Source organism: Oncorhynchus masou, chromosome 1 (assembly GCF_036934945.1).
Source record: "Oncorhynchus masou masou isolate Uvic2021 chromosome 1, UVic_Omas_1.1, whole genome shotgun sequence".
NCBI lineage: Eukaryota > Metazoa > Chordata > Actinopteri > Salmoniformes > Salmonidae > Oncorhynchus > Oncorhynchus masou.
The window spans coordinates 21,816,415-21,831,643 of NC_088212.1; the positions used below are offsets into that span (position 1 = coordinate 21,816,415).

Genomic DNA, 15,229 nt, shown 5'->3' on the forward strand with positions numbered 1-15,229 from the left:
CAGGTGCAGCCCCTTGGAAGTGCAGCAAGGCCCATGAATGGCAGCAATTCAGGGCCAGCCCCATTGGGCCTGTTCTCCAGGCCCCAGCGCTAATCCCAGGCCCTAATCGGATTATGTAAATTTCTACTCCACACAGAGATACTTTTATGGAAAGCTGCATCTTTGAAAAAACACTTGAAGGATGTAAAAAGAACAGTAGCAATTGGTTAAACTAGACGTCGTTCAATAAAAAAACATCTGAAACTGAGGTTGAAAGTGGGAGGCAGAGAGAGGGGATATGGAAGAGGAGTGGCGAGGAAGAATGGTTTTAGAGAGATGGTTTGGCATGCGCTCATGCTTGTGACCCAGGGAAGGACTCTACTTTCACCCGCCTGGCTCATTCCCCATGCTCCCTTTTGAAATTTATGTGTGGCCCCTGGAATGGATCACCAAGATTACCATAGTCATAACAAAACCCACATTGTTAAACTGTCAATCTGGATATGGTATTTATGGCCCAATCAGAGTGAATTAAATGGCAGCAGGACTGGCGATATCAAAGTTTTACTGAATTGGCTACCCATGGTTGATGTTTAACCAACCGTAACAAGTGTCCAGAATTGTAAGGGTAGGATCAGGCAGGGAAACATCTCAGTTTCATCTCAATAGGAATTTATTTGTAAGCGTAAATGTAACCTTTAATAGTCACGTTATGTGTTAAAATTATTAATTTAATGAAATGACCAGGGTTGCAAAGTGAGGTTATATTATTGGAAACTTTCAGAGTTTACCAGTTAACTACCAGAATGTTGGTATCTTTCAAGGATTTTATATAATCTATCACAAGAAATCTAATGGCACTTTTGGGTACCTCAGATTATCACAGGTGTCTGTAATTATTTCTTGTCCTCTGTGTGGCCTTATCACATGTAATATATATGAAATAATTGAATAAGATTATTTTAAAATAGAAAATAGAATGAGAAAGCTGTGAACATCCTAAATATAAACCATCAATTCAGTGAATGCTAAGTTTTCAGCATGAAATATGCTTTCCATTTTTTTTTACACCGTTTTATTAATTTGACTATATCAATATGTGTTTGTTGTCAATGTTTTGGTGTAGGACTGGTGGCAGTTCTGAAAAATGTCAATCGCTGGAAGAGTTTATTTTTTTTAAATGGCATTGTTGATTTGATGCTTTGTCATTAATTAGGCTATTTTCTCTTGAACCATATGGTCTATCTAATAGAAACTCATATAAAAAATTAAATACTATATATCAATATCTTTTTTTTTAAGATTCAAGTACAAGTTACCAAAGTTACGATTGATTGCCATAGATCTTCTGTTGATTACCACAATTACTGAAGATTCTGGTAGCTTTGGTAAATTACCGGTAGCTTTGCAACCCTAGAAATGACTCAACAAAAAGTTGTGGATGATATGAAAGCAAAGTTTCCAAATACTCTTTCAAATTGTTAAACATTATTGTATGATATTATGTATTTGTATGTTTACCCATAACCTCATTTTTCTAACCCATTGGTCATCTATTTGTTTACAGACAGAATAGAACATCCAACACAGCGGTCTGTGACTGGAAACATCTCTCTTGAGTTGAGCACCTCACACAATGCAGCAGACTGAAGGAGAGGCTCAAAGACAGCATGCACACGTCACACAATAGGGGCTCACTCTGCTATAAAATGTGAGAAGCGTGCGCTATCCTTTCCCCTCTCTCCATCCCTCCATCTCACACACAGTCATCAGAGAGTATGAGAAGGCTGGACTGACTGGACGGACTATACACAGGACTGGGTTACTGCAGCAGGAGTACACACTTCTACTACCAGATACCTCTGTCTGCACGCTAAACCACTTAACAGGTGATATCACGGACAATGAGTGGATTCGTTTTCTTTCCTCTGTTGAATTTCATGTTGTGGAATTGTTGGAGTAAGGAATTGGTGGAATTACAATCCTCATGAAATGTTAAGAAACCTTATTGTTGTTAAGATAAAATAAATGATTATCAGTTTGTATTCATGAGTGTACCATATTAGAAATAGATAGTTCTTCAATACAGCCAAAGTGTAATTATTTGTATGTACGCTAAAAATGCCGTAACACAATAGCACAAGCATCCTCTATGCATTGACTGAAGGTCAGACATTTTCCACAAACATCTATTTTCATTATGGTATTTTTCATCTTCTAAAGATGAAACTGAATTCCAATGTCAAATGCATTCTATTCGTCATACTTAAACTATATTTTACATCTATTACTTTCCATTACAGTGTTAATGCGTCATATTTCAGTTATCGTTGAGATTTAGATTCTCTGGTGCCACATTTTATGTGATACCACCATATAGTGTTTCTGTCTAGGGTCTGCGCCAGAAATGGCACCCTACTGAAAAACACCTGCCTTCTATTAGAACAGCCCCATGGGAGTTTGAATTGTGTGTACATTTCTCTCTAAAACACTCTCCTCTTCTCCTCCCTCCAGGAGAGCAGCACCATGACCAGAAAGGTGTTCACCAACACACGGGAGCGCTGGCGGCAGCACAACGTCAACACGGCCTTCGCTGAGCTCCGCAAGCTCATCCCCACCCACCCGCCAGAGAAGAAGCTGAGCAAGAACGAGATCCTGCGGCTGGCCATGCGTTACATCAACTTCCTGGTGCAGCTGCTGGAGAGCCAGAGTGGCCAGCCTGCCTCACACTCCCCCACAGCCCTGCTCACCTTCCTCAGAGGCAACGTGGAACGTCTCCACTCCTCCTCCAGGACCTGGGGCCTGGCCAGCGACACTGACGCCCCCTCCCCTGGATCAAGCTGTGACAGCACCGAGGCCTGGTAGTCTGCCTGCTGCAGTTTCCTCTGATGGGTGATCATCTACAACTCCCTGGGTGAAACTGTCACAAGGCCCCCATTCATAGACTCCGTTTTGGTTCTGTGACACTTGAGGAGTACATTGTTGGTTTTGATGGGAAGCAGAAGACATTTGTGGATGATGCCCTTCCTGCTGAATTAAATAGATTGAGATGGATTTATTTAGCTACACTCTTGATGTTGACATTATGACACGGGAGGATGGGAGCCTTGTGAAATGTAATCTGTAATCTGCATGGATGTAGCTTGGATGTATTCCCCCCTTCATGTCAGACATGTATTTTTATCTTGTCGGTGGGGAAAGATGTCCACATCAACAACAAAAAATGTTTTGAAATAAGAAATAAGGATGCATTAAGGCCATAAAGGATCATTTAAGGGAATTTATTTGGGAAAGACATTTCAGGAAAGATAAAGTCTTGTCCAATTCACCAAGGACTGCAATCTAATTACAAAATGCAAAGGGCACTTTATTTTGTTCAAATGACGATTTTATGATGAGACTGATTATGACCTTGCTTATTTGCAAATCAATAATTATTATCAAAATCCTGCAATATGACCACATTCATTGATTGAAAAACATTGCTGTTATACGCATTAATTGACTATTTATTGGGACGACAGGATTGAGCTGCATGATAACACAACTGACAATCCTCTTTGAAATATGTTCCAATTGTAGGACTGTATTGTGTGAACAGAAAACAGGAATAGTTTTTGTTGTCTGTCCATTCAAGTATTTATTAATCTTGCTCTTTTTGTACAATAAGCATGTCATGTAACCAAAGATTATTATTTAACCATCATTTGTCAAAGCTATTGTGATTATTTATTTTTTGTAAACTATGTTGGTTAATATTAAGTTGTGAATATGTTATTTATTATAACTATTTAACAATGGTTTGTTAATAAAAAAATATTTGAATTTATCAAAAGTAAGTACACATTAAGTACCATCCTCTTATTGTAAATAACCCTGGTATTCCATTGACACCATGCAACCATTTGTACTAATTTAACAAACACCTCAAAGTGCCGAGCCAGGAAGTCAACAGTGCAGCTGCTCCCTATGTGTTTGTACTGGTCCATTCTGGACCCACTGGTCTACTAATGCTCTTGTTTCCTCTCAATGGGGCCAGTGATGGCCGCGCCTCTGATTGTCCTCTACAAACCCTCTGACCACTGTGTGGACACGGAGACAACCCCTAACCTCTAAACCCTTATCTAGTGTCCGAGGGCAGAGAGAGGGGAAGAGAAAAAAGACAACTTAACTTGTGACCTGCAATCACACAGGTCAACATGTAGTCAAACCCTGATCACTGACCCAACAGGCAGATACAGCGCTGCTAGTCCTGAGGGGCTCCTATGGGCTCTTGAATGGAGTGTCTTTATCCCCTTTCTGTGACAAAATGTCAATGAAGTCAGATGCCAGTGTAGTTTACACAGGCTTGGCCATTTCTGTGTCCAGTAACATTTGAATTGGAATATGTCATTATTTGGATATTTGCCCTAGGTATGGATATGCACATATTAGATTAAACTTGAATTACTGAATTTCCCTCTAGGCTCTAATCATGGATTATTATGTAAGAACTGTGAAATTAGATTTAGAGAAATGCATAACCTTACAACACAATAAACATGTTTTGAGAAAAAATGCCATTTGTTAAATATACAAATTAACAGATCTATTTTGTCAAGTATCAGTACCAATAAGTACCAGCAAGGTTCGATCCTAGGCCCTACGCTCTTCTCAATTTACATCAAAAACATAGCTCAGGCAGTAGGAAGCTGTCACGCTGGTATAAAGGATTTTGGAGACAGGCGCAGGAATACACAATAGGGGTTTTTAATACACCCAAAACAAACACGTATACAAAAACACTGGGCTGTACCTAAACAAAAGAGCGAGGGTAAACCTTGTTGAACGACACGGGACGATACCCGTAATACACAATATATATAGCACGCAGCATAACAGCTGGACCAACGCATAGGTACTCACACCACCAATAGACATGGGAACAATAACCGACAAAGACAGAGGGCACATATATAACATACTAATCAGGGGAAATGGGAACCAGGTGTGTTTAAGCAGACAAGACAGTCCGGGGTTGATAATGAATCCCGTTCAGTGAAGCCTAGAAAGCTGGTGACGTAAACCTCAGGAACTGGTGAACAGAATGAGCATCAGTATCGGGGGGGATCCGTAACAAAAGCTCTCTCATCCATTTATATGCAGATGATACAGTCTTATACTCAGCTGGCCCCTCGGATTTTGTGTTAAATGCTCTATAACAAAGCTTTCTTAGTGTCCAACAAGCTTTCTCTACCCTTAACCTTGTTCTGAACATCTCCAAAACAAAGGTCATGTGGTTTGGTAAGAAGAATGCCCCTCTCCCCACAGGTGTGATTACTACCTCTGAGGGTTTAGAGCTTGAGGTAGTCATCTCATCTCTTCCAAGTACTTGGAAGTATTGCGAGACGGTCCGCTGTCCTTCTCTCAGCACATATCAAAGCTGCAGGCTTAAGTAACATCTAGACTTGGTTTCTTCTATCGTAATCGCTCCTCTTTCACCCCAGCTGCCAAACTAACACTAATTCAGATGACAATCCTACCCATGCTAGATTAAGGAGACAATTTATAGATCGGCAGGTAAGGGTGCTCTCGAGAGGCTAGATGTTCTTTACCATTCGGCCATCAGATTTGCCACCAATGCTCCTTGTAGGACACATCTCTGCACTCTATAATCCTCTGTAAACTGGCCTCACTCCCCCCTATCTGAGATATCTACTGCAGCCCTCATCCTCCACATACAACACCCGTTCTGCCAGTCACATTCTGTTAAAGGTCCCCAAAGCACACATCCCTGGGTCGCTCCTCTTTTCAGTTCGCTGCAGCTAGCGACTGGAACAAGCTGCAAAAAACACTCAAACTGGACAGTTTTATCTCAATCTCTTCATTCAAAGACTCAATCATGGACACTCATACTGTCACGGCTTTCGTTGTGGGAAGGAGGAGCGGACCAAAATGCAGCGAAGTTGTGATTCATTTTATTTAATACGGAAACTATACACGATTAAACTAACAAACGTACGAAAACAGCCCTATCTGGTGCACAACACAGAGACAGGAACAATCACCCACAAACACACAGTGAAACCCAGGCTACCTAAATATGGTTCCCAATCAGAGACAATGACTAACACCTGCCCCTGATTGAGAACCATATCAGGCCAAACACAGAAATAGACAAACAAGACATCCAACATAGAATGCCCACTCAGATCACACCCTGACCAATCACAACATACAAAGTAAACTATGGCCAGGGCGTGACAGTACAACCCCCCCCCCCCCCCCCCCCCAAGGTGCGGAACCTGACCGCAAAACCTGAACCTATCGGGGAGGCTCTGGGTGGGCATCTGTCCGCGGTGGCGGCTCTGGTGCTGGACGTGGCCCCCACTTCACCGCAGTCTTCCCCCACCTTGTCCGCTTCCGTGACCTCCCAGCCCCGGCAACGCTACTTAACAACACGGGACAGAGGGGCAGCTCGGGACAGAGGGGCTCTTCAGACTCCGGCAGCAGCGCCGGACAGGCGGGAGACTCCGGCAGCACAGGAGAGGAGGAAGGCTCTGGCAGATCCTGGCAGATCTGGAAGAGTCTGGCGGATCTGGAAGAGTCTGGCTGACTGGCGGATCTGGAAGAGTCTGGCTGACTGGCGGATCTGGAAGAGTCTGGCTGACCTGGAAGAGTCTGGCTGACTGGCGGATCTGGAAGAGTCTGGCTGACTGGCGGATCTGGCGGTTCTGGAAGAGTCTGGCTGACAGGCGGATCTGGAAGAGTCTGGCTGGCTGGCGGATCTGGAAGAGTCTGGCTGGCTGGCGGATCTGGAAGAGTCTGGCTGACTGGCGGATCTGGAAGAGTCTGGCGGTTCTGGAAGAGTCTGGCTGACTGGCGGATCTGGAAGAGTCTGGCTGGCGGATCTGGAAGAGTCTGGCTGACTGACGGTTCCGGCAGATCCTGGCTGACTGACGGTTCCGGCAGATCCTGGCTGACTGGCGGAGCTGGAAGAGTCTGGCGGATCCTGGCAGACTGATGGCTCTGGCTGCTCCATGCAGATTGGCAGCTCTGGCTGCTTCTTGCAGACTGGCAGCTCTGGCTGCTCCATGCAGACTGGCAGCTCCTTGCAGACTGGCAGCTCCTTGCAGACTGGCAGCTCCTTGCAGACTGGCAGCTCCGGCTGCTCCATGCAGACTGACATCTCTGGCTGCTCCATGCAGGAGCATCTCTGGCTGCTCCATGCAGCAGCTCTGGCTGCGCTCCATGCGGAGACTGGCACGCTCTGGCAGCGCTAAACAAGCAGGAGACTCCGGCAACGCTGTAGAGGCGGAAGGCTCTGACAGCGCTAAACAGGCAGGAGACTCCGGCAGCGCAGGAGAGGAGAAAGGCTCCGGCAGCGCTGGAGAGGCAAGGCGCACTGTAGACCTGATGCGTGGTGCTGGCACTGGTGGTACTGGGCCGAGGACACGCACAGGAAGCCTGGTGCGGGGAGCTGCCATCGGAGGGCTGGTGTGTGAAGGTGGCACAGGATGGGCTAGACCGTGAAGGCGTACTGGAGATCTTGAGAGCAGTGCTGGCACAGGACATGCATGGATAGGGAGGTGCACAGGAGGCCTGGTGCGTGAGGCTGGCACCAACTTCACCAGCCGACTAGCACGCACCTCAGGACGAGTATGGAGCGCTGACCCAGGTGCCATCAAATCCCCGACACGCTCCGTCGGGCGAATTCCATATTTAAAGCACCAACACAGCAACTCCCTCATTACTCTCTCCTCCAATTTCCCCATTAACTCCTTCACAGTCTCTGTTTCGCTCACCTCCAACACCGCCTCTGGTTCTGGTCTCCTCCTTGACTCCTCACGATAAACAGAGAGAGTGGGCTCAGGTCTGACTCCTGACTCTGCCACACTCTCCCTGAGCCACCCCCCCAGACATTTTTGGGGCTGACTCTCGGGCTTCCATCCGCTTTGCCGTGCTGCCTCCTCATACCGGCGCCTCTCCGCTTTTGTCACCGCCAGTTCTTCCTTGGGGCGGCAATATTCTCCAGGCTGACCCCAGGGTCCTTCTCCGTCTAATTCGTCCTCCCATGTCCATTCCTTCTTTTGTTGCTCCTGCTGTTGCTATTGCCTGTTACCACGCCGCTTGGTCCTGTTGTGGTGGGTTATTCTGTCACGGCTTTCGTTGTGGGAAGGAGGAGCGGACCAAAATGCAGCGAAGTTGTGATGCATTTTATTTAATACGGAAACTATACACGATTAAACTAACAAAATAACAAACGTGCAAAAACCTAAACAACCCTATCTGGTGCAAAACACAGAGACAGGAACAATCACCCACAAACACACAGTGAAACCCAGGCTACCTAAATATGGTTCCCAATCAGAGACAATGACTAACACCTGCCCCTGATTGAGAACCATATCAGGCCAAACACAGAAATAGACAAACAAGACATCCAACATAGAATGCCCACCCAGATCACACCCTGACCAATCAAAATATAGAAACATACAAAGTAAACTATGGCCAGGGCGTGACACATACTGACAGTTGTGGCTGCTTTGTTGTCTCTAATTTCTTGACTGTTGACTGTTGACTAATTTCTTTGTGCTGTTGACTGTGCCCAATAATGTTTGTACCATGTTTTGTGCTTCTACCATGTTGTGTTGCTACCATGTTGTTGTTATGTTGTGTTGCTACCATGCTGTGTTGTCATGTGTTGCTGCCTTGCTATGTTGTTGTCTTAGGTCTCTCTTTATGTAGTGTTGTGTTGTCTCTCTTGCTGTGATGTGTGTTTTGTCCTATATTTATATTGTATATATATATTTTTTTTAATCACAGGCCCCCGTCCCCGATGGAGACCTTTTGCCTTTTGGTAGGCCGTCATTGTAAATAACAATTTGTTCTTAACTGACTTGCCTAGTTAGATAAAGTTAAAATAAAAAATAAAGTAAGTACCCATTGTTACCTCCACATATTTTCCTATTAAATACAAAGAAAATATCAGTGAAAACAGTCATGTCAATGAAAGTGTCACCAATTGGTGAACAAATGTAAACAAAAACAAAACAGTTTCCTCGTTTCACCCTTGCATTGGCCCTGATGTCATCAACTAAGAAGACGATTATACCCCAAGATCACACATCTAGAGCACTAATCACCTAGCCTGGTTAAACCAGCCTGAATGCTGAGATCACCATTGTTTAACATTTAACCAGGCTACTAATCACCTATTGTCACTGTTTAAATCTGCCCCATGTCCTTCCCGTGCCAACAGGCTGCAACTACTGAGCTGAAGGGTAAACAGTGAGTTGGTGTAAGGCCTTTTCTCCACCACCATTAAACCTGCTAATGGTGTGTAAACGAGCAATGTGCAGCTGCTGAACACAGGCATACAGACCGTGAGAATGGACAGGTGACTGCTCTTAAAGGGATAGTTCCCCCAAATTACAACATTACGAATTGGTTTCCTACCCTGTAAGCAGTCTTTGGACAATGTATGACAGCAATCCATGCTTTGGTTTAGTTTCCATGGCACTGTTTACAAATGCTACAATTTTTGCATTTGTGACACAAATTCCCTTCAAGTCAGTGTACTGATATGAGGACATCCAGCCAACTTGACACAACTGTGGGAAGCATTGGAGTCAACATGGGCCAGTGTTCTGAGGGTGTTCTGAGGGCAAAGGGGGGTGCAACTCAATATTAGGAAGGTGTTTCTAATGTTTTGTACACTCAGTGTATATGGTAGAGAGAATGCAGACATGATGCAATAAATCAATTTGTTGTTGCTCAGCAAACTATAGCACTATTTTAAGGCCAAACAAATGTAACATTTTCAACACAACACATAGGCCTTCAGTGTAGTCATATTGAATCATTGTCTTATTTACAGACATTTATGTACATCTTTGGCAGAAAACATCCAATCACAGTAGATGATTCCCTGACAACTTTTCAGCAGGATAATGTCAAACTCACTAGCTACTGAAAATCATATCTGTATTCTGCTCATCTCCTCATCCAAGGATATTTGCCTGATTGACTATTCTCTCCCAAGTACAGTGGTAATGGTCTATTGAGAGCACATTTCCTTATCTACGTCGAACACACTGTCTGAATCTGTTATCACAATGGACCAGATCAGTGCAGGCAAGCCCTCTCTCCTGGCTGAGGTGCCATGAAAAATATTTTCTGGAGCTGGGTGCCAACCGATAGGCCCTGAGCTCTTTATCCCCTTAAACCAATTCACACTGCATGTTTAAATTTTTCATCCTCCCCCTCCTCCTTCCCCATCACTTCCTTTCCTCCCCCTTTTTCCCTCCTCTCCATTGCTCTGGTCTTCTCCAGCGAGGACAGGGAGAAGAGGGCAGCCCAATGAGGGATGGATGCAGGTGCAGGCTCATCGGCGGAATGGGGACCCCATTCTTGGCTGGACAGCACCCTCTGGAGCACTTTCTTATAGGGCCCACCACTGACAGTCCCACATTCTAATCAGATTATGCAAATGTAGACTTCAAAAAGCAACACACTGTAACCCAAACCCAGGCACTGAGAGAGAGAGAGAGAGAGAGAGAGAGAGAGAGAGAGAGAGAGAGAGAGAGAGAGAGAGAGAGAGGCCAGGGGGAGGGAGTTGGGAGGGAAGTACCAGGGATGGTTAGAGAGAGAAAGGACAGCAGAGGCAACCATTTCGAGAATAACAACTTCCAATAAATCTTGTTCACATGTATATATCAAACACTACGCACTCTACTGACCACATGTACTGTATACACCTACATCCTTCACAACAACAGTAGCCGAGGACCGTTATTTCCCAGAGAAAAACTTCCACAATACCACAGCTTCCTAAAGGCTGGTATACACTGTCTATTCACCCAACCCTGACCCTGGGAAAACTCTGTGGCCCCACACTTAAACCAGCTGCCGAATTTACCTGACAACTATGCTTCTACATCTCACTTGCTAAACAGAGATAGGGGCCTAAAAAATAAATTATACTGTCGTTAGCGAGGAAGTTTAGAAATATCTATTTCCAAATGTAATAGTTTGTCACACGTAGTAGTTACACAAACATTTTGAATGATGACTTCTATACACTTTTATATTTGTTTTACTTTGTTAACTTTCTCTGTTTGTTGACTATTTTCAGATTTATAATGTAGGCTTTTACCTTTCACCCCCAAAGTCCACCGGTTTGCTCTTCTACCCTGTGGCATGAGATAAGATGAGTACTACTATGATTCAGAGTTCAAGTTCTTCAGTTAATGATTGCTTGACTTAAATGACTAGTTTAAAAAGGATTGATTATAGACCCTGTATATGTGACAGGTTAAAGGAAATATTCATAGCCTGTTATACATTAAAAAGTATTAGTAAATTCATAGTATGTGAGGATCTTAAAACATCTCAGGTTAAAAAGATGCATTCAGTATTAGTTGATAGATTGATAACATTCATATAATTGTGTTAAAGTTCAAATCTGTCAAAGGGTACGAATTGTGAGAGTAATGTGTAAACGTTATATTGATTACTTTATTTTGTGATGCCTAAAAGTGTTAATCTGTGATCTACGAAATGCTCTTAACCTATGAGCCGGAGATCGATTGCTCTGGTCTCCACCCATATTCCTGGGGAAAATCGCGGTCTTTTCTCATTGAATTTAAAGTTAAATTGAGAATACAACACCGTATCACTCTCGTGATTATTTCTCCCCTGTTTTCAGGTACTTTATTGATGATAAAAATAGGAATTTAAATGTTATAACTCACTAACATGTCAAGAGTGTTTCAGGTGTGTTTTAGTAACGTCTTGAGGAAGTTAGAGTTAAGTTTGAAGAGAGTAACATTCGCCCTGCTCGGTTGAAGTGAAGAATAGCATCGTACTGAGAGTAGCTGCCATTTTATGTCGATTGTGAATGAACATGTACGTTGTTAATAAGATATTTTGCTGTGTTAATTGTATAATGGGTTTTCTGTTGTTTTTGTTATGTGTTACTTTTGTAAAGATTGAACTTAAAGTTAAGTTGAGAATACAAGAGCATACTGGCTTAAATAATCATACAGTTATATATCATAGGGTGCATAGACTGGGGAAACATATTAGTTTGGCACACTGAAGGCAGTCACTGGATCTACCTCAAGCCTGTAGTGGAGACTCTGCTAGACAGAGGACACAATCTTACAGTGCTGGTAAACAGTGCTTCTCTGTACATAGACCCCACGGAACGCTTTCGCTTCAGCGACCAACCCTTCAATGACTCAGTCTCTGTGGAGGATTGCCTTGAGGAGTTCATACACTTTTTCATGTACGATATGGACCACCTGTACTACTGGCAGATCCACTGGAGACTTGATGAACTCATACAAAGACTAATTCAGCTAAACATGCAGATTGTGGATGGACTGTCAAAGTCAGAGAGCGTCATGGAGACTCTGAGAGAGGCCAAGTATGAACTTCTATTAGCTGATCCCATTTGGCCTGGCAGTGAGCTGGTGGTAGAGATGCTGGGACTTCCTCTGGTGTACACGTTTCTCTATCGCCCACACCAGGGAGAGGCTCTGTGGGCAGCTTCCGGCCTACCATTCTACGTCTCTAGTGCCATGGTAAAATGAACGGGCAAAATGAATTTAGCTGAGACTGATGAATTTCCTGTTCTATGCGTCGCAGGACATGACGATATACAGTCTTTGGCGTGATATAGATGACTACTACAGTGATGCTATAGGTGAGCTGTTACAGTATCATTGGATGAGGTAGCCACATTTGATGATAACTACAGAATAACGTAGCATAGTGTATTTATTTATATTTAAATGTCGATTCTAATGCAAATACCACTTACATTCTACTGATTTGTAGCCAACAACAACTTGTGCGATGATAGGAAACGTTGATCTCTGGCTGGTCTATACATATTGGGACTTTGAGTACCCCCGACCTTTCATCCCAAACTTCAAATTTGTTGGAGGAATCCACTGCAAGACTGCCAAGCTCTTACCAGAGGTAGGCTATGGCAAAAGCACACTTACCTTAAATCAGCATCACTACAAAACATATTAAGTATATCAACATCAATCATCAATCACAGATATCTGTTTGTCTTCTCCGCAGCATCCGTTGCATACACAATGTAATTCTAACTAAGCCTACAAAGTACATTATGGCCATGTTTTAGCCATGTCAATGTCATTACGCTCTGGATAAGAGCATCTGCTAAATTATTCAAATGTAAATGTTTGAAACAGAACAATACAAAGAGCTAGACATACAGTAGAGTTCTATTTGTGGCTCTGTGGTGAAGTGAGAGGACTACTGTCCCATCAGGCCCTGGAGGAGTTTGTGCAGAGCTCTGGAGATCACGCCATTGTTGTGTTCACTCTGGGGTCCATGATCAGGAGCATGACCACAGAGCAGGCGGATATGATCGCCTCAGCCCTAGGACAGATACCACAGAGCAGGCGGATATGATTGCCACAGAAGGTCAGAGAGAACCTATAGACCTACATTAGAACATTCCCTAAGCATATTTGTTCTATTACTGATTCTTATTTACAGCAAACCAAGTAGACGTGTTGCATCTGTTTTGTGCAGCCTGTGTAACATACTTAAACAGTTCAATATAAAATATAATAAAGTATAAATAATAACATATAAATATGTCCCTGTCATGGCCAGATTCTGTGGAGGCACAGTGAGGAGAAGCCTGAGACTCTGGCTCCCTACACCAGAGTGTACAACTGGATCCCACAGAACGACCTGCTGGGTAGCTATGGGTTTTTTATAACAAAGACAATAATTCATTATTATGCCTGTTTGGTATAGTGCATAAACCAATCTACTCACCAGTGTGATGTTGAACATCATTAATGTAGATATTATCTTTGGAATATCTACATTTAGGAATACTTGTTTCTGTTCTATAAGGTCACCCAAAAACTAGAGCCTTGATCACCCATGGTGGAACCAATGGAATCTATGAGGATATTTACAATGGGGTTCCCATGGTGGTTATTCCTATGTTTGCTGACCAGCCAGACAATATGATCCATATGAAGGCCAAGGGAGCTGCTGTCATCATGGACTTCAACTCCATGCAAACTTGGGACCTTGTGGATGGACTCAATGCTGTGATCAATAACCCATTGTAAGTTGTCCTCATTTCCACAAACATTTATTTTGCTACAGAGTAAATGAGCAACTAGTTTGCTATCACATGAATACACATCTTTATTAAATATATTAAATAAATAGAAGGCCCTACGTATTCTAGGTCATCTGAGAATTGATCAACAGGTATAGGGAGAACGCCATGAGGCTGTCCAGAATCCATTATGACAGACCGCTCAGGCCTAAGGATGAGGCATTGTTCTAGCTGGAGTTCACTATGAGAAACAGAGGGGACAGGCTCCTGAGGTTCCAGGCACACCAGCTCACCAGTAGCACAGCCTGGATGTGCTCGCTCTGCTCCTCACCCTCCTCTTCATCAAAACAGGCTTCTTCTGCATCAGGAGTTGCTAAGGAACCAAGTTTAAAAGCAAGGCAGAGTGACAGCTTCAGCCATATAAATACAATGAATAGAATGGACATCTCTATTCATGTCAATTATGGCATAATGGGTGGACTGGAAGCCTTTGAGTGTACACGTAAGAGCAGGAAATAAAAGCAGTAAGTAAAAACATCAACATGTGTTGTGATTTGTTAAATCAACTCAACTGACATTACAAAAAAATACATTCCATTGCATGAGCCACATCAGTTAGCATCATTTGAATGAACATTCTATAGTAACATGGAAATTATTGCATCGCAATACCAGACAGCAATTGAGTGTACCCATGAGTTTACCAGTCAAATTGCCAGGGTTAGAGGTTCCTTGGCCGTTCATTCAATTTATGGGTTCAGCACCAGGCAATATTATTTCAATACTGTTACTTGACTTTCTTCCTCATCAGGGAGAAGTGATAGACACCAAACAATGTTGTCTCATATTGTACGTTCCGTTTATTTTAGTTAACGTTTGCGTTCATTGCCTGGTTGTAGAGGAAATGACAGGCTTTACACAAGTTGGACCTGTTCCTTCAAAAGAATGGTGTTATTATTGAAATAGTTTATCCTCAGTGACACTGAGGTTATGTATCATCACATCTAAAAGTGTTGAGAACTGTAGATAGACTGGGGAGGGGGCCTGTTTCTTGCTCACATTGAGTTTATTGGATGTTGGACTTGACTCTAATCTCAGGTGTCACAGCTATGAAAGTATAATGCTGCAATTTCCATCAAC

The 15,229-nt window shown here is 43.3% G+C and overlaps 2 protein-coding genes and 1 pseudogene across 2 annotated transcripts; all 3 read left to right on the top strand.

Moving 5' to 3' along the window:
• Window positions 1-1,734: 1,734 nt before the first annotated feature.
• On the top strand, window positions 1,735-3,725 carry tal2 (T-cell acute lymphocytic leukemia 2). The gene is made up of 2 exons (XM_064977204.1): window positions 1,735-1,868; window positions 2,494-3,725. Exon 2 carries the CDS (start codon window positions 2,506-2,508, stop codon window positions 2,842-2,844), a length of 339 nt encoding a protein of 112 aa, XP_064833276.1. The 5' UTR covers window positions 1,735-1,868; window positions 2,494-2,505; the 3' UTR covers window positions 2,845-3,725.
• An 8,274-nt stretch (window positions 3,726-11,999) lies between these two features.
• LOC135544693 (UDP-glucuronosyltransferase 2A1) lies at window positions 12,000-12,705 on the top strand (the record flags this gene model as incomplete). Its single annotated transcript, XM_064972710.1, is given in 4 exon segments — window positions 12,000-12,472; window positions 12,474-12,523; window positions 12,526-12,580; window positions 12,582-12,705. Coding segments are annotated over 4 exon segments (702 nt in total), but the record flags the coding sequence as incomplete, so codon positions are not given.
• Window positions 12,706-12,825: 120 nt separating this feature from the next.
• Window positions 12,826-14,747, top strand: LOC135535405 (UDP-glucuronosyltransferase 2A1-like; annotated as a pseudogene).
• The last annotated feature ends 482 nt before the right edge of the window (window positions 14,748-15,229 follow it).